Raw genomic sequence first — 20159 nt, forward strand, 5'->3', positions numbered from 1 at the left:
AAAATTTCATTGGCAGAAAGATGCAGGTAGTATTTGTTGTAAATCTAGGTTTTTACATGATTTGGTGTGTTATACTGATGAATAAGACGAAAATAACTCTAAACTACCTTCTTATAGGGTAGTTTGCAGGTTGGGAAAAATAGCTCCAACATGTATTAAGTTCAAATATAATAAAATCACACACACACACAAAGAATAATTTTGAAATAGGAGCTGGTAAAGCCAATGTGTTCTGTTTTCCAGGATGTCAATATAGACATGCAAGGAAAGAATTTAAATTGAATAAATCAGTATGAAACTGTAATTTTAATTACTAGATTTTACAATTTTGAGATATATAATTATAAGAAGAGTCTAATGTTGTCTAGAAACACACGGCCAAACCTTGGACCCATTTAGTGCAAGAAAATGTAAACAATTGAAACCTGTTTTCAAATAAATACTATTTTGTTTCAAAACAGATTTCACGGATAATTCGAACATCATGTGGAAATGCACTGCTGGTGGGTGTTGGTGGCTCGGGAAAACAGAGTCTTTCGAGGTTGGCCTCTTTTATAGCTGGATATCAGATATTCCAGATAACATTAACCAGGTAGGATAAAATAAAACAGCACAGTATATTTTTCCATAGTTAATTTCTCTGGAATGAAAAGTTTACTCTCTCTCTCTCTCTATGTATGTATATAGTGTGTGTGTGTGTGTGTGTGTGTGTGTATAACAGTTTGGTAGATTTCTTGCATAAGCAAAATTTTATTGAAACATAACATACATTAGAACATGTACACAAATCATGAGTGTTGCAAATTAAGTACACCTATGTGGCCAGGATATTATGCTGGGTAAAGTAGAAGAAGGTCAGTGAAAAAGAGGAAGGCCCTCATTGGGATAGACTGACCCAGTGACTGTGATGATGGTCTCAAACACAGGAGTGGTAGTGAGGCTGGCACAGGACTGGGCAGTGTTTCGTTCCGTTGTACATAGGGTTGCTATGAGTCAGAACCAACTCGACAACACCGACAACATATAGCCAGCATCCAGATGGAGAAATAAAACATTATTAGCACTCAGAAGCACCGCTCCCCATGTCCTGTCCCAGTCCCTCCCAAGGATGATCTCATTCTGATGTCAGGTGCATTGATTGAGATTTGCCTGTTTTGTATTTTATATAGACGGAATCATAAAGGATTTACTCTTTTGTGTCCACTCCTGTTGCCCAGCAGTGTTTGCCAGATTCATCTACACTGCCCCATGTACCAATACTTTGTTGATTCTAATTGCTATATAGCATTCTGCTTTATCACACATCACTGCAATTTATTAATGGTTAAGTGTTTGGCTGCTAACCGGAAGTTTGGCAGTTAGAACCCACCCAGCTGCTCCGTGGGAGTAAGGACCTATCAATCTGTAAAGACTACAGTCTTGAAAACCCCATGGTGCAGTCACATGGGATTACTGTGTTGGAATTGACTTGAGAGTACCTAACAACAACTGTTTCTAAAGATTTGCTTCCCTCCCCCAGAGTTTTTGGGCCATTACAAATAGAGCTACTACGAATATTCTTATACATGCCTGGTATACTCCTAGAGGTAGAACTTCTGGTGTAGAAGGCATGATCATCTATAGTGTTGGTGTTATTGTTGTTGTTAGATGCTGTCAAGTCGTCTCTGACTCATAGCGACACTATATACAGCTGAATGAAACACTGCCCCTTCCTGTGCCAGCCTCACAATCTTCGCTATACCTGATCCCATCATTGCAGCCACTGTGTCAATCCACCTTGTTGAGGGCCTTCCCCCTTTTCGCTGACCCTCCACTTTACCAAGCATGATATCCTTCTCCAGAGAATAGTCCCTTCTGACAGCATGCCCAAAGGAGGTGAGTTGAAGTCTGGCCATTCTCACTTCCAAGGAGGAAGCATTCTGGCTCTACTTCTTCCAGGACAGATTTGTTAGTTCTTTCAGCAGTCCATGGTACTTTCAGTATTCTTTGCCAACACCACAACTCAAAAACATCAACTCTTCTTCAGTCTTCCTTGTTCGTTGTCCAGCTCTCAAATGCATGACTTGGTTCACCTTCGTCTTCAAAAGAGACATCTGCTCTTCAGCACTTGAAAGAGGTCTTTTGCAGCAGATGTGCCCAATGTAATATGTCATCTGATGTCTTGACTGCTGCTTCCATGGGTGCTGATTGTAGAAGAAAGTAATATGAAGTCTTTAAAACTTTAATCTTTCCTCCTTTTATTGGCATCTATAGTAGATCTGCAAAATAGTTCTCCAAAGTGGATGTATTAATTTACACTTCCACCAACAGTGCATGAGTATTCCAATTGCTCCACATCTTTGTCCAGCCTTGGTTTTGTGAGTCTTTTTAATTTTATCAATTCTAGTGAGTGTGTAGTTGTATCTCATTATGGTTTCAGCTTGCATACCCCAGATAACTAATGATATTGAACACCTTTTCATCTCTCACTGGCCATTTGGATATCCTCTTTTGCTTAAGTATCTGTTCAAGTTCTTTGCCCATTTTTTTCATTTGAGTTGTGATTCTTTTTCTTATTGTTAGGAGTTTTTATGCGTTTTGGATACAATACCTTTGTTAGAATATGTATGGCAAATATCTTCTCCCAGTTTTTGGCTTACCTTTCTACTCTCTTAATGTATCTTCTGTTCAGCAGACTTGTAATTTTAATGAAACTTAATTTATCAATTTTTTTCTTTAGTGCTCTTTGTATTCTGTTTAGGAATCTCAGTTTACCTCAAGTTTATAAAAATATTCTCCTATGATTTATTTCACATTTATAACACAATTTAGTCTTTTAATATTTTAATATAGCTGACCTACAATTAATTTTCTTATAAAGAGTGAGGTAGGGTTTAAGTTTTTTTTTTTTTCCCTCTGGATGTAGGCATCTAGTTGATACAATTCCATTTATTGAAAAGGGTCTTCTTTCCCGTGCCATGTCATAAGTGTCATTTTTGTCATAGACCAACTAATCATGTATGTGATTATAGTCTGTTCTTTTTTTTTTTTTTTTTAATATCTATCTTTGCACCATTACCCACTATTTTCATTACTGTGCTTTTAAAAAAATGTCTTGATGTTATTAGGTAGTGTAAGCTCTCCAAATTTGTTGTTCTTCAAGATTGCCTTGACTATTTGCCTCTTTGTATTTCCATGTAACTTTTAGACCACCTTATAAACATCCCTACGCCACTCTGCTACCAAATAGAAAATCAAAATTTAATAAGGTGTAATTTACAAGAACATTTAAAAAGTATCAAATACCTAGGGATTAATCAAGTTAAGCTTCAGTTTTTAAATTAGATATCAGCATTAAAAAATTGGGAGACATCACATTAAAAAAAACATATTTTTTTACTTTTCCTGAAATAATTAGAATATCTGGCAACATTGGGTCTACATTGCCAGTTGACTGGAGTTGAGCAGCAGCTGCATCCTTAGGTAGCACAGGCAGTCCTCCAGTATACCAGAGACCTGCCAGCCCTGCTTCACTCGTGGCATTACCTGACTGATCCCTGTGGCTATCTGAGTTTGTAGTCCAGTCAGAAATGACAGAGGCTTAAGTTAAGGCAGAGAAAATGAGATTAGAGAGGAGGAGTCAGTGGGGGCAATATAAAGTAGGCCAAATTGAGAGAACTTTGCAAGTGATTGGGTTTGGGGTAGGGAAGAAGAAAGAAGGAAGGGTGACACTCCAATTTCTCCAGTGGTTTTTGTCCCATGACATTAAAAAAAGTGATTGCTCTCATTTCTGTCTTCACTAGTCTATAAGCTCCCTGAGGATGGATGATTGTTTGTCTTCTTTATTATTACTACAAAGTGGTAACTTTTTACTAACATTTCCAAAATACGTATTTACCAAATGAATAAATGACCTGTTTTAAAGCGATAAAATGAGAATTCCAGTGGTTAGGCACATGGCTGCTAACTGAAAGGTTGAAGGCTTGAACCCATCAGCTGCTCCACAGGAGAAAGGTGTGGCAGTCCGCTCCTGTAAAGATACGAAGCCTTGGAAACCCTATTGGGAAGTTCTACTCTTTCCCATGGGGTCTCTATGAGTCACAGTTCTACTCTGCACACCTGGGGTCATCATGAATTGAAATCAACTTGATGTCAGCTAAAGACAACAACAAAACATCTCTACTGCTCACACCAACCTTATAAATAGTTATGGTCATTATTTTTGCAGATGAAGAAATAGAAGTTGAGAAATGTGAAAGAACTTTTCTAATACTGCAGAATGTCGGTTTGAACCTAGGTCCTTCTGAATTCAGAGCCCATAGTCTTTCCATTAGACCCTATGATTTTCACTTAGCTTCCTATTACTTGCACTGTAAAATCTCCTTCAAGTGATGATTTTTTTTTGTAGTCTTTGTCATTGATTTCTTCATCAGAACTTACATATGGCACTCCAGAAAATATCTGCTTTTTTTATAAAACATCCCATTGCTTCTGGTAGTATATACAATTAGCAGGAAGCAGAGTAAGCAGAAAAACAAAGACCAAGATCTCTTTTCGTAATCTGTAACCACTTAACTATAAAATTTCTATTATTTATACCATAATGCATCTTTTTTTTCTCAGGCTTGCTCTATATCTAGCTCACTTAGTGAGCTATGCAATTTGCCATTGTACATAATTTATCACTAATTTTATTAATAATTCATTGTGAATTTCTCACCAATCCAAACTCATCAGATAAGTTTCAGATACTACCCTTATATTCACTTGGGCAAAATCAGATTGCAGGGACTAAAATGTTCATTTCCCTATTCTGAATTACTTTTCATAGATTACTTCTGGTAAATTCCCCATTTCTCACTTTTCACGTTAAAAAAAAAAAAAAAGTTGTTTGAAAGATAATGTACAAGTATTCAGCTCTACTCTCTGTGTTTTCCAGCAGGCACTTTGACTTGTGGTATATTGGAGCAGATACAGATTATGCTGTAATTATCATGGGTTATTTTCATGTTTTAAGATACATTATGACTATATATTTTATAATTTTAAATTTCCTACCACTTTTTATTTGGGAAACACCTCATAATGTGGATGATTGGAAACACCTTATAGTATGGGTGAACTTGGAGGACACTATGCTGAGTGAAATAAGTCAATCACAGAACGACAAATATTATATTAGTCCACTAATGTAAAGAGTCAAGGAAAGGTTTACAAATGGAAGGAATCTTTCCTTGTTGGCTACCAGGGATGAGAGAGGAGGAGAGGGAAAATTTCTGGATAGGTAGAATAAAAGTACTGATTTTGGTGAAGGGAAAGGCAATATACTAAAAGCAAATGACCAACACGGTAACACTAAGGAAAAGGAAAACACAGAGAGGCGCACAAGAGGTACAGACAACAAGGATGAACACTTTCACATACACAATACTGCATTATCAGTAATAACAAACATTACGGTAGATAAGTAGGTAGACAGGCTGAATGATCAGGTATATTTAGGCAAAAAGGAATATACCTATGACCATATATAAGTTTGGCAGATGATATTTATACATACATATTTGTATGTGCTTTAAGAATGTCCATATAAATAGGAGCAAAGTAATGATAATTTCTTAGCTACAGCCAACCACCATATTGGGCCTCCTGTGGGCTTAGGACCATGGTCACATCAAGTTCAATTGGCATAACATACTACACAAAAACATTTTTCTATATCCTACTTTGGTGAGTGGGAGCTCTGGTAGCATAGTGGCTAAGGCACTTGACTGCTAACCAGAAGGCTGGTGGTTCAAACCCACCAGCCACTCCTCAGAAGGAAGATGGGGCAATCTACTTCCGTAGTGATACTGCCTCGGAAACCCAAGGAGGGGTCGCTATGAGTCGGGTCCGACTCAACGGCACACAACAACACAACAACAACTTTGGTGAGTAGTGACTAGGGTCTTAAAAGTTTGCAAGCGGCCATCTAGATGCAACAATTAGTGTCCTTTCATTCAGAGCAAAGAAGAATGAAGAAAACAAAAGATTCATGGAAACAATTAGTCCAAGGGACTAGGGAACCATGCGAACCTTAGCCTACATGACCATGAGACCAGAAGAACTAGATGGTACCAGATGACCACTGTCAACCACTTAGAAAGGGATCAGTGCAGGAGATCCTGGATAGAGTGGGAGAAAAATGTGGAACAAAACTCAAATCAGAAAAATGATCCAGGTTTACTGGTCTGATAGAGACTTGTGAAACCCTCAAGACTATGGACTTTAGTGACCTTCGGGCCTGGAATTGAACTCACTCCTGTGGCTTCCAGCTTAACAATAGACAGGCATATAAGGTGAACTTTTACACCAGGTAGGTACACTCCTTAGAACAATCAGCAATAGGAGATCAGAAGGGCAGTATTTGCATAGAAGGATAGCTCAGAGGGCAGAAATGCTTAGGAAAGAAGGACACAGGAAATAGGTAACCACAGAAAGTGGAAAGAGAGCTGTTGAATTATGGGGATTGCAATCAATGTCATGAAACAGAATGTGTATGAACTGTTGTATGGAAAATGAATTTGCTGTAAACTTTCACCCAAATCACAATATAAATAAAAATAATAAAATTCCTACCATTTTTCTTTTTAGGTCTTACAATGTGAGTAATCTAACAGAGGACTTAAAATTTCTGTACAAAGTTGCTGGTGCTGATGGAAAAGGCATCACCTTCATCTTTACTGACAATGAAATAAAAGACGAGGCATTTCTAGAATATCTTAACAACTTGCTATCTTCAGGGGAGGTGGGTCTCAAAATACAGAGAAAGTGCATTTCAAGTAAAAATATGGAACAAAACAAAATCATCAAAACAAAACAAACAAACAAAAACAGTCTGATAGAGACTGGTGAAAGCCCCAAGACTATGGTTCTGAGTCATCCTTTGGGCCTGGAATTGAATTCATTCCTGTGGCTTAACTTTCATCCAAACTATAGACAGGCCTACTAGCTGAACACCTACACCAGGGAGATGCACTCCTTAGAACAGTCAACCCTGGGAGATCAGAAGGCAGCATTTTCACAGGGAGAATGGTAGGGAGGAAGGAATGCATAGGCAGGAAGGACACAGGGAAAGGGTAACCACAGGGGGGAAGTGGGAGCTGAGCTGTTACACTGTGAGGAATGTAACCAGTGTCACAAAACAAAATGTATATGAACTATTGAATGTAAAATGAATCTGCTTTATAAAATTTCACCCAAAACACAATAAAAATTTTTTAAAAAATTAAATTTCAAGTCAAATTTGAGTAGAAAAAGCAGCAACCCTTCAGGAATGGGGCCAGTTAGCACGTACTTTTGATTTTAGGAAGCATTTACATATTAGATTTAGTAAATTTTTTGAAATTCCTGTGAAAATAATGTTGCCCACTTCTAGATTTTTTTTGGATGCTTTAGTCAATTTAAAATATTCCTTATTTGCCTCTTCAGTCTTCATACTGATTCTAGGAGAAGCAAAGTATTCATCTATGTCTCTGGTGTGGTTCAGTGGTATAATTCTTACCTTCCACGCTGGAGACCTGAGTTCAATTCCTGGCCAATGCACCTCATATGTAGGCTCCATCTGTAAGTGGTAGATTGCACAGTTTGAACCCACCAACCGCTCCATGGGAGAAAAATGAGGCAGTCTGCTTCTGTAAAGATTTACAATCTTGGAAACCCTATGGGACAGTTCTACTCTGTCCTATAGGGTTGTTCTGAGTTGGAATAAACTTGATGGCTGTGAGTTTAGTTTTGGATTCACTCCCTGCCTAGCCACAGCTAACAAAATTCCATATTCCTAAAAGGAAAGCAGATGGATACACCACATTGTTTGCACATACAGTCTAGGCACAGCAGAATAACCTTCTCCATTAGTAATGGAGGAAACACTCCAAAACCAAGTTCCCAGATGTCTATTCAGATGCTAACAACCAGCCTGCCAGCACAGCCTTCTGAAGGTCAGGTGTACTATATTAACCCTTTCCTGCATATTAATGTATATTGATGCCTAATTGTGCACAAGATAGCTCAGTATCTTAGAGCCAGAGTTGAGGAGATTGACTACTAGCTAAAGAACAGAGGACAGCAGTGGACAATTTAAATAGATGATTCAAGTGGTGAAGGAGATTGTTTTCTGGTGACAGCTATTTGAGCAAGAGAGATAAAGTTGGGCCATTCTCACTTCTAAGGAACATCTTGGCTGTACTTCTTCAAAGACAGATTTGTTCCTTCTTCTAGGAGTTCATGGTACTTTCAGTATTCTTCACCAACACAATTCAAATGCATCAGTTCTTCTGTGGTCCTCCTTATTCATTATCCAGCTCTTACATGCATATGAGGCTATTGAAAATACCGTAGCTTGGTTCAGGGGCACCTTAGTCTTCAAAGTGACATCTTTGTTCTTTAACACGTTAAAGAGGTCTTTTGCAGCAGATTTTACCCAGTGCAATATGTCCCTCCTTAGAAACAAGAATGGCCAGACTTGGTCTTTCATACTTTGGTCATGCTGTCAGAAGGGACCAGTCCCTGGAGAAGGATATCATGCTTGGTAAAGTAGAGGGTCAGTGAAAAAGGGGAAGACCCTCAATGAGATGGCTTGACATAGTGGCTGCAACAATGGGCTCAAAAATAGCAACAATTGTGAGGATGACACAGGACCAGACAGTGTTTTGTTCTGTTGTACATAGGATCACTATGAATCAGAATTGACTTGGCAGCACCTAACAACCACACAACAACCACAACAACCACTACATTTGAGCAAAGGGAGACAAAATTTGATCCTGACCAAGCTGTTTAGTAGAAAGTTGCACTCTTGATAATCTCTGGCAAACTAGGGGTTTGATTGTGGAGAAGCAAAAAAAAAAAAAAAAAAAAAAAAATGAAAATATGTGTAAGTGAAGAGAGAACCAGACTTTAGCAGCAGAAGTAACTGTGAGGAACTATTAAAACACAGCACAATTTCTTGTCTATTCTTCAAAGATCTCCAATTTGTTTGCACGAGATGAAATGGATGAAATCACTCAAAGTCTGATATCAGTGATGAAAAGGGAGCTACCTCGTCACCCCCCTACCTTTGATAATCTGTATGAGTATTTCATTTCTAGAGCAAGGAGGAACCTGCATGTTGTTCTCTGCTTTTCTCCAGTGAGTTTTTATTTTATTTATATCTATGTAGGAGGAGTTTACCTTAGATTGTTTACCTTCTTTGATGAGATGATTTTCTTAAAAGCTAACATTTGTAACATTAAATAATAATTAATATTTTACTACCACCAATCTCAGGAGCTCTGGTAGCATAGTGCCTAAGACACTTGACTGCTAACCAGAAGGCTGGTGGTTCAAACCCACCAGCCACTCCTCGGAAGGAAGATGAGGCAATCTACTTCCGTAGAATCTACAGCCTCAGAAACCCAAGGAGGGGTCATTATGAGTCAGGGCCGACTTGACGGCACATAACAACAACAACAACAATCACTAATCTCTACTTACCAAGCTCTTATACCAAAGTGGGATCATTTGAAATAGTCATATTATTAGAAATGATTGCATAGCTTACAATTTTAATTGATAACTTAGAAATATAGATTGTTTTTTGATTGGTGATATAATCTTGTCCAGCTCTACCTCCAATATACATCTACCATCTAAAATGTCCTTGATGTAGATTTTGTTATTTTGTAGCTTACTGTACTGTCCCATATAGAAGCTATTAGTCATGTTTTTCTATTTACATTTTAATTAATTAAAATTAAAGTACAAATTCAATTCTTTGGTCTCACAGCCTCATTTCAAGTGCTCAAAACAGGTGGCTGGTGGTTACTGTACTGGAAAGAACAGATGTAGAACATGTCCATCATCACAGAGAGTCCTGTTAGACACCACTGCTCTAGGGGTCTCACTAACTTAAAAGTCAGCCTACCTAATTTTTAGATAGTCTAATTGCCAGGAAGGAGCCCTGGTGACACAGCTTTGCTGCTAACTGAAAGATCAGCAGTTCAAACCCACCAAACACTCACTCTGTGGGAGAAAGATGAGGCAGTCTGCTTGCATAAAGATTACAGCCTTGGAAACCCTCTGGGGTAATTCAACTATCCCATAGGGTTGCTATGAGCCAGAGTGAACTCAACAGCAATGGATTAATTGCTTGAAAGTTCTTTTTTACAATGATTTGGATTTAGCCTTTATACTTTTCCCTTCTGATTTGGATTCTCCCCTGTAAAATGAACCCGATCCCTCGCCCACATGAAGCTTTCCAATATTTTGAGAAAGCATTTACAGATTCTCCAAGCTGTTTCCTTTTAGAACAAACCTCTCTCGTTCCTTCCTTCTCATGCTCTCACTTGTCATAGTGTTCGTTGTCCTGGTCAGTTCTTCCTAGAAGGGTTCTGGTTCTTTTAATTTCCTCTTACAAAGTATCACTCAAATCAATTTCAATATTGCAGATGTAGTCTTAGGACAGAGAAGAGAGTGGAAATATTATTCCCCTTGACCTGGACACTTAATTTAATGCAGCCCAGCCCAAGAAGATGACCAAAAAAAAAAAAAAAGTGATGTTGCACTATTGCCTTAGAATGCATAAATGTAATAGTAAGTTTTCTCTCTAGCTAACTTAACAATCCTTTTGTGTTTCTAATGCTTCTTGCCTTGCCATCAATAGGTTGGCGAGAAGTTCCGTGCCCGTTCTTTGAAGTTTCCTGGTTTGATATCAGGGTGCACCATGGACTGGTTTAGTCGCTGGCCAAAGGAGGCTCTCATAGCGGTGGCCTCTTATTTCCTTTCAGGCTACAATATTGTCTGTTCGAGCGAAATTAAAAAGCAAGTTGTAGAAACCATGGGCCTCTTTCATGACATGGTTTCAGAGAACTGTGAACATTATTTCCAAAGGTAAGTGTCATCGTATAAGCACTATGACTACAGAGCCTCAAAAGTTCACTCTGAAGAGGAATGAAATCTAATAACCCAGTAAAAGACTCCTCATGTTGATTGAACATTACGTCCCAGTTTCACTTAGATTTTGTTTTGTTTTGCTTTATCTAGTGGTCATGCATTGAAAAGATGATAAATCAATGAGATTTAAGAATTAATGAGTGTCCATACTTAAATACCTTTTTCTCTGCCAGACCTCAAAGTAACAGATGCTTAATGAGTCAGTTTATTTCATTTGCTTAATTTTGTTTTGAAAATGACTTAACTAATTCATTATAAATGATTTAAAATTAGTTTCTTATTCAAATGTATTATTCATTGAGATTAAAGAAGAACACTGTTTTAAAGTTTCTTTATTACCTTATGTTAAGGGAACATCGAGGTTTTGAATTTGCACTGCTTAAGTCTTATTGATGTTTTCATGCCAAGTAGTTATGAAACACAATTTTAATTGACTGTTGGAAAGGATACTCACTAAAAGCATTTTTGCATAATGGTGTTTATTATGTGAAAGCCAGTGCTAACAGTTCGAAAAGATACTTCTTTTTACCCCAAAGCATGATAATCAATGTATAAAATTGACAAACGTGGATAAAGGTGGGTTAACATTGATGTCCAAGCAGTGGGCTAATGGCCTTCACCGGAAGACTCCTTTCAGGGGGGTACAGAGACCCCCTAGAAAGGTTATGCCTATTTTTCTGCATAGAGATCCTGGGTAGCACTTTCATCAACTTTCTGGGGGGTCCATATCACAAAAGTTTCTGTCTCCTGATCCCTTTCCTTTACTTAAAGCCACCTCTCTGAAAGATTTCTAGATAATCTCTCAGCTTCTCTCAGTAAATCAGCATGTATTTATTTTTACTATTAGTGTTTTGGTTACCTAGTTTGCACTAGGTAATGGAATATTTAATATATATCATATTTAATATAATTTAATATTTAATATATTAATATATTTAATATTCCTGTGACAGAAATGGGATGAGTTTAACAAACAGGAGTTTATTCTTACAATTTCTGGAGGTTAGAAGTCCAAGTTCCAAGTGCCAGGCTCTAGGGGCTGTGTGAAACCCCTCGACTTTAGGCTTCGGCTCTGCCTCTGCTCCCACCCACTGAAACTGGAGGCTTTTCTTCACTCAGACAGCTGCTGGCTGCTGAGGCTGACAAACCCAAGGTCAACAAGTAAAAAGGGACAGTTTCGTTATTACCAAACCACAAGACAGGCCATTAATTCAAATCCATTTAAAGTCCCAAGGTTGGTAGAGCATGGCAGGCTGCTGAACAATGACACGGCTACATGCAGGGTTCAAGCATGCCATAAGCTAGAGACCATTCCCAAAGCTGCTGCTTATATATGGGAAGCAGACCACATCCTTAAAATAGCTACTCAGCTGGTTGTGGTAGATCCTACCATGGATGACTGCCAGTCTCATCATGGGGAATAACTACCACCAGCTGCCCAGCCACTCAACCAGGCCCAGCCAAGTTGACATACAACCATAACTACCACAATTAGTAAGATTTTTCTTTCTACCTAACTTGAACTCCTCCTGCTATTGCATCTGTGGAAATACATTTTTAACTTCATACAGCTATAAAAGCCTGTTTATTTATTTTAAATTTTTGTGTATTTTCTGAAAATTTCATATCCTCTTAAGTTGTAGAGGGTTATTCTGAATGTAATATGTAGAGGGTTATTCTGAATGTAATATGTATATAACTCTATAAGGAGAATCACATATATGCCGAAGTCTGTAAAACTCTGAAAATGTTGAAAATTCTTCAGAACTCCAAAAGTCGAAAAAAAAATTACCATAAAAGGTAAAATCACTTTATAGTATGTGAAGAGCTCTTCTTTCATCTGAGTTTTTTCTGTATAAAATTTTCTTTTTTATTATTAATTTCTATGGCTGAATATAATTACTGGCATCAAGCCCATAGTGGATCAGAATGTTTGAAATCAAGTGTGGGTGCCTGACTTCAAGGAAGATCTAGGACTCTGGGGAGATATTAGATTTTGCCTCTGTATTAGATGTATGAAAATGTATCACAGCACAAATTAAAGTTTACACAGTTTAAAGTTACCTTATTTGATACAAAACTCTGTGGGGTGTAGGGCAGAGATTCTCCTCAGTTTTCCAGATGAGGCAATAGAAGTCCAGATAGATGGTGAGGGTCAAGTCAAAGACCCCATCAGACAGGATTTAGTTTCCACCTCACGGCTAGGGAAGCCAGTCACAATTCCTGCCTCTAATGAATCACTGTGCAGGACTGCACTGCTTTTACAACAAGGACATCTGTATTGATATGTCTTGGGGCTGTACCAAAATGACAGATACAAAGAGAGCTTTTATGTTCTACTTTCAGATACCGCCGAAGAGCACATGTGACCCCAAAGTCATATCTTTCATTTATAAATGGCTATAAAAACATTTATACTGAAAAGGTGAAATATATCAATGAACAAGCTGAACGAATGAATATTGGTAAGAAGAATGTAGTCTATCAGGGGGTTTGTTTGATAGTGATCCTATCTAATATTTTGTTGGTGGCTGTTGTTCTGTTTGATAATAAAATACTAACTTTTATATTTGAATATTTTTGAGTGATGCCCCTGAGACCCTTTGTAACTTGTCGGAAAACTCTGAGCAGAAGAAAATGTAAACCAAGGTGCCTATTTTTTCTTTAGAATCATTTCTCTCAGCTCCTTCAACTCTGGGTCCACTGCGTTGGGCAGTGAGTGAGTCACTGTAGTCACGGAGCGGCTGATAGAGATAGGGGAAAAGTCAGCTCTGGAGTGCTAACTAACAGTTTTTGATCTCCATGGACTGCTAAAAGAACTAACCTGTCCTAGAGGAAGTGCATCCGAAATGCTCCTTGGAAACGAGAATGGCCAGACTTCGTCTCACCTATTTTGGTCATGTTGTCAGAAGGGACCATTCCCTGGAGAAGGATGTCATGCTTGGTAGGGTAGAGGGTCAACGAAAGAGGGGGAGGCCTTCAATAAGATGGATTGACACAGTGGCTGCGATGATGGGCTCAAGTACAGCAGGGATCATGGAGCTGGCACGGGATCGGGCCGTGTTTCATAATGCTGTGCATGGGGTCGCTATGAGTAGGAAACGACTCGACAATAACAACGTGATTTCTCTTGATTTGTATAAAACTTTGCTGTGTTGTAGTTTGCTATCATCAAGTTGGACCCCACCTTATGGTGCATAAAGGCAAGAAACACTGCCCTGTCCTGTGCCTCCCATCCCCACAGTTGGTTGTGATCCATAGGGTTTCCAATGGCTATTTTCAGAAGTAGATCACCAGGTAAAGTATAAATGGAAAAGATTATATGTCCACAAAGCATGCGACCCAAACGATCCAAAACACTTTGTTGCTTTGTTGTTATTGTTAGCCGCCATCAAATCCACTCTGACACATGACAATCTTGTGTACAACAGAACTGAATGTTACCTGCTCCTGTACCATCTCTATGACCATTGGTATTTTTGAATCCATTGTTGTGGTTAGTGTGTAGTGCCTTCCAATCTAGGGGGCTAATCTTCCAGCACTACAATGGTCAATATTCTACATTGGTCAGTATTCTGTTGTGATCTATTCATTAGCTAATTTTCAAAAGTAGATGGCCAGGCCTTTCTTCCTAGTCTGTTGTAGTTTGGAAGCTAAGGCTGAAAGCTAACACTAGAAGCTCCACTGAAACCTGTCCCCCATGGGTGATGCTGCTGGTATTTGAAACACTAGCAGTATAGTTTCCAGATCACAGCAACACTGAAGCCATCACAGTATGACAACCCCATGGGTGATGCTGCTGGTATTTGAAACACTAGCAGTATAGTTTCCAGATCACAGCAACACTGAAGCCATCACAGTATGACAAACTAACATATGGGTGGTGGAGAACACACTTCAGTGCTTTCTTTTCACTTCACCTCCTCATCACTTGGTCATGTAGTATAACTAATTTCAGGGTCTGTGAAGTTCTAACGATGATGGAAATACTGTGAAAGAAAGTCCTTCTGTTTTTCTCATGGCTCTCTTGCAGTGTTCTGTGTGATGTTCTAAAACTACTGGTGCGCTGAAGTTGGCTTGCACTGGCCCCTGACTGCTGATTGTTACATTTTTAAGATTTTTAGAAGCTGGTTGTTAAACACAGCCTTTAGTAGAATTACATCATATAAACTTACAATTAAATAAATTCCATTAAGAATAAAGATGACAGGTACTCAAAACTCATCACTTCCTAATTATTATTCTTTTACTATATCTTACCATTTTTAATGTTCTCAAAACTCACTGCCATTGAGTCAGATTCTCAGGGTGATTTATATCTAAGGCATCTGTGTGGTGGAAATACATGATAGGGTGCTACTGAGAATCTTTTGGTAGCTTAAATCAGCCAGAGTGGGAGTATTCACACCATGGAAACTGGCTAACGTACAAATCAGTGCTTCTTCCCCCAGAGACCCAGATGTTTCTTTTCTCCCCTAGCATCACAAACTTTCTAGACCACTAACTGTCTAGAATCCAGTTGGAATGGGAGAAACTCGGTTAACCAATTATTTTTCTCTGCAGTACTAAAAATCCCAGAGTCAGTGACACAAGTTTTAGCAATTATTTTATTTTTAGAGAACTACAAAAACTGTTAATATATTATCTGCCTTATTGCCACCTCAGCTGCAATATAATTCCAAGGCAAAAACAAAACAAAACAAAAAAACGATCCTTAAACACTGTTTACAAAGCCAAAGAGATCATATGTTTGCCCAGTAAGTTTCCTCGCTAAGACAATCTTATCCAATATAGCACTGAGACTTTCCCTTAAAAGCATGTAGATAATATTCTTCAATCAGAGCTACTTACTGCACCCTCTGTTGAAACTCTCAGAAATATTGTCAGTATCATGGTTCCTAAAACATATACAGCTTTATTCATAAAGAATCATCTTGTGTTTGTACTTACATGACATATATTCACATACCCAGCAAAGGAATGTATTTGTAAACTGCTTGCTTATCATATTTTCTAAGGTCTTGATAAGCTGATGGAGGCAAGTGAATCCGTTGCTAAACTCTCTCAGGATCTTGCAGTGAAAGAGAAGGAATTGGCAGTGGCTTCTGTAAAAGCAGATGAAGTGAGTTTGTATTTATTTTGACTAATGATGATGACTCTAGTTTAAAAAGCATTATTTTAAATTGCTGTTTTTAAAAATAAACAGGGTATAAACTTGCAGACTCTTTGTAGTTAAGAGAATACTCAAAGGCCGTTAAATATTTTTGTTTAACTTACATCAAGTCATATCTATTATATCTTCTACTTGGTCTAGGACTGTTCTTTTGTCTCTCACTCTATCTCTGTTGTTTTCTCTCCTCTGTTTATGCAATTTTTCCTTGACTGTAAGTTATGGTTAGTCATCTCTGCTCCAGGTTTAGAGTGGCTCAAGTCTCAGCTATAGTTTATGCAAAAAAAGGAAAAGGATGAGAGGAAGAATTGGTCGAATTTAAATACATAACTTTGAACTGTGTCTGTGAACACTAAATGTTAGTGTTATTTTAGGTTTTATGTTATTTGGTATGATTTTGTAGGTTGTATTTGGGGTCTGCGAATGCTAAAAAAATTATCATATGAATTAATGGTAATTACTCCTTTGCTTTATGCCTTTTGTCTTACAAAAACTTTCATAGGAACACTCTTCTTTTGGATAATAAGTTGTTGTTCGTCGTTATGTGCCATCGAGTCGACCCGACTCACAGCGACCCCTCCTTGGGTTTCCGAGGCAGTATCACTATGGAAGTAGATTGCCCAACCTTCCTTCCGAGGAGTGGCTGGTGGCTTTGAACCACCAGCCTTCTGGTTAGCAGTCAAGTGCCTTTAGGCACTGTGCTACCAGAGCTCCCTGGATAACAGGAGAAACCTATATATATGTATATCATATATATTGTTGTTAGGGGCCATCGAGTTGGCTCCAATTCATAGCAACCCTGTGTACAATAGTACAAAACACTTCCTGGTCCTGTACCAGCCTCACAATCCTTGCCACTGTGTCAATCCATCTCGTTGAGGGACTTCCTTTTTTATTTTTTTGTTGACCCTCCACTTTGCCAAGCATGATATCCTTCTCCAGGGAATGGTTTCTCTGACAATATGACCAAAGTAGATGAGACAAATTCCTGCCATTCTTGTTTCCAAGGAGCATTCTCACTGCACTTCTTCTAGGACAGATTTGTTAATTCTTCTGGCAGTCCATGGTACTTTCAGTATTCTTCACCAACAGCACAACTCAAAAGCATCATCTCTTCTTTGGTTTTCCTTATTCATTGTCTAGCTTTCACATGCATATGTGAGGCAATTGAAAATACCATGGCTTGGGTTAGGTGCATCTTAGTCTTCAAAGAGATATCCTAGCTCTTCAGCACTTTAAAGAGGTCTTTTGCAGCAGATTTGCCCAGTGCAATATGTTGTCTGATTTCTTGACTGCTGCTTCCATTGGTGTTGAATATGGAACCAAATAATATGAAATCTTTAGCAATTTCAATCTTTTCTCCATTATCATGATGCTGCTTATTGGTCCAGTTGTAAGGATTTTTGTTTTCTTTATGTTGAGTTGTAATCTATACTGAAGACTGTAGTCTTTAATCTTCATCAGTAAGTGCTTCAAGTTATCTTCACTTTCAGCAAGCAAGGTTGTATCATCTGTATATTGCAGGTTGTTAGTGAGACTTTCTCCAATCGTGATACTGTGTTCTTCATATTGTCCAGCTTCTTGGATTATATGCTCAGCATACATATTGAATAAGTATGGTGAAATGATACAACCCTTACGTACTGCCTTCCTGATTTTAAACCATGCAGTATCTCCTTGTTCTGTTCGAATGACAGTCTCCTGGTCTATGTACAGGTTCCTCATGAGCACAATGAAGTGTTCTGGAATTTTCATTCTTCTCCATGTCATCCATAATTTGTTATGATCCACACAGTCGAATGATTTTGCATAGTCAATAAAACACAAGTAAACATCTTTCTGGTATTCTTTGCTTTCAGCCAAGATCCATCTGACATCAGCTATGATATCCCTTGTTCCACATCCTCATCTGAATCCAGCTTGCATTTCTGGAAGTTCTCTGTCAGCTACAACTGTTATTGAATTATCTTCAGAAAAATTTTACTTGTGTGTGATATTAATGATATTGTTCCATAATTTCCACGTTCTGTTGGATCACCTTTGCTTGGAATGGGTACAAATATGGATTTCTTCCAGTCAGTTGACCAGGGTATCTGTCTTCCAAATTTCTTGGCATAGATGAGTAAGCACCTCCAGTGCAGCATCCATTTGCTGAAACATCTCAATGGATATTCTGTCAATTCCTGGAGCCTTGTTTTTTGCCAGTTGCTTCAGTGCAGCTTTGATGTCCTCTTTTAATACCATTGTTTCTTGATCATATGCCACCTCCTGAAATACATGAACATTGACCAATTTTTTTTGGTATGGTGACTCTCTGTATTCCTTCCATCTTTTGATGTTTCCTGTATCATTCCATATTTTGCCCATAGAAACTTTCAATATTGCAACTTGAGGCTGAATTTTTTTCTTCAATTCTTTCAGCTGGAGAAATGCCAAGCATGTTCTTCCCTTTTGGTTTTCTAACTCTAGGTCTTTGCACATTTCATTATAATAATTGACTTTGTCTTCTCAAGCCACCCTTTGCAATCTTCTGTTCAGTCCTTTATGTTGTCATTTCTTTCATTTGCCTTAGCTACTCTCCATTCAAGAGCAAGTTTCCCAGTCTCTTCTGACATTCATTTTGGTCTTTTCTTCCTTTCCTGTCTTTTTAATGGCCTTTTGCTTTCTTCATGTATGATGTTCTTGATGTCATCCCACAACTCATCTGGTTTTCAGTTGTTGGTGTTCAGTGCATCAAATCTGTTCCTGAATAGTCTCTAAATTCAGGTGGAATATAATCAAGGTCATCTTTTGGCTCTTGTGGACTTTTAATTGAATTCAGCTTCAACTTGAACTTTTATATGAGCAGGTGATGGTCCATTCCATAGTCACCTCCTGGCCTTGTTTTTTGACTGAAGATATTGAGCTTTTCCATTGCCTTTTGCCATAGATGTAGTCAATCTGATTCTTATGTATTCTATCTGGTGAGGTCCACATATATAGCCACCATTTATGTTGTTGAAATAAAGTATTTGCGATGAATAAGTTGTTGGTCTTGCAGAATTCTATTATGTGATTTCTGCATCATTTCCATCACCACGGCCATATTTTCCAACCACTGGTGATTCTTCTTTGTTTCCAACATTTGCATACCAATCACCAGTAATAATCAATACATCTTGCTTGTATATTTGGTCAATTTCAAAAACAAAATCATCAATTTCCTCATCTTTGGCTTTGGTGATTGGTGTGCAAATTTGGATAATAGTAGTATTAACTGGTCTTCCTTGTAGGCGTATGGATATTATCCTATCACTGACCGCATTGTCATTCAGAATAGATCTTGAAACATTCTTTGTGACAATGAATGCCATGCTATTCCTCTTTAATTTGTCATTCCCAGCATAGTAGATCATATGATTGTCTGATTCAAAATGGCCAAAACCAATCCATTTCAGCTCACTAATTAATGCCTAGGATATTGATCTTTATGTGTTCCATTTCCTTTTTGACAACTTCCAATTTTCCTACATTCATACTTTGTACGTTCCATGTTCCAATTATTGATGGGTATTTGCAGTTGTTTTTTTCGCATTTTGAGTCATGCCACATCAACAAATGGAGGTCCTGAAAGCTTTACTCCATCCTTGTCATTAAGGTGAACTATACTTTGAGGAGCCAGTTCTTTTCCATTGGTGTTTTGAGTGCCTTCCGACCAGAGGTGCTCCTCTTCCAGCACTATTTCAGACAATGTTTCAGGGCTATTCACAAATTTTTCCAGTAATATATCAGACAGTGTTTCATAAGGTTTTCACTGGCCAATTCTGTGAGAAGTGGATGGCCCCTTTCTTTTTCTGAGTCTGTCTTAGTCTGTAAAGTCTGCTGAAACCTGTCTACCATGGGTGACCCTGCTGGTATTTAAAATACCAGTGATGTAGCTTCCAACCTCACAGCAACACATAAGCTACCACATTATGACAAACTGATAGATGAGTGGAGTATGATATATATATATCTATATATATATATATAGATATAGATATAGATAGATAGATAGATA

At 38.1% G+C, this 20159-nt stretch overlaps 1 protein-coding gene across 1 annotated transcript in view; it reads left to right on the forward strand.

The window, feature by feature from the left end:
* Positions 1-20159, forward strand: part of DNAH8 (dynein axonemal heavy chain 8) — a 423841-nt gene that overhangs the window by 253918 nt on the left and 149764 nt on the right. The window contains exons 61-66 of the mRNA XM_007939462.1: positions 462-592; positions 6613-6766; positions 8983-9147; positions 10661-10887; positions 13297-13415; positions 15969-16072. Coding sequence (XP_007937653.1) covers positions 462-592; positions 6613-6766; positions 8983-9147; positions 10661-10887; positions 13297-13415; positions 15969-16072 — 900 coding nt within the window. The remainder of the gene's footprint in view (positions 1-461; positions 593-6612; positions 6767-8982; positions 9148-10660; positions 10888-13296; positions 13416-15968; positions 16073-20159) is intronic.

Source organism: Orycteropus afer, unplaced genomic scaffold, assembly GCF_000298275.1.
Source record: "Orycteropus afer afer isolate SDZICR_OR568_19922 unplaced genomic scaffold, OryAfe1.0 scaffold00059, whole genome shotgun sequence".
Classification (NCBI taxonomy): domain Eukaryota; kingdom Metazoa; phylum Chordata; class Mammalia; order Tubulidentata; family Orycteropodidae; genus Orycteropus; species Orycteropus afer.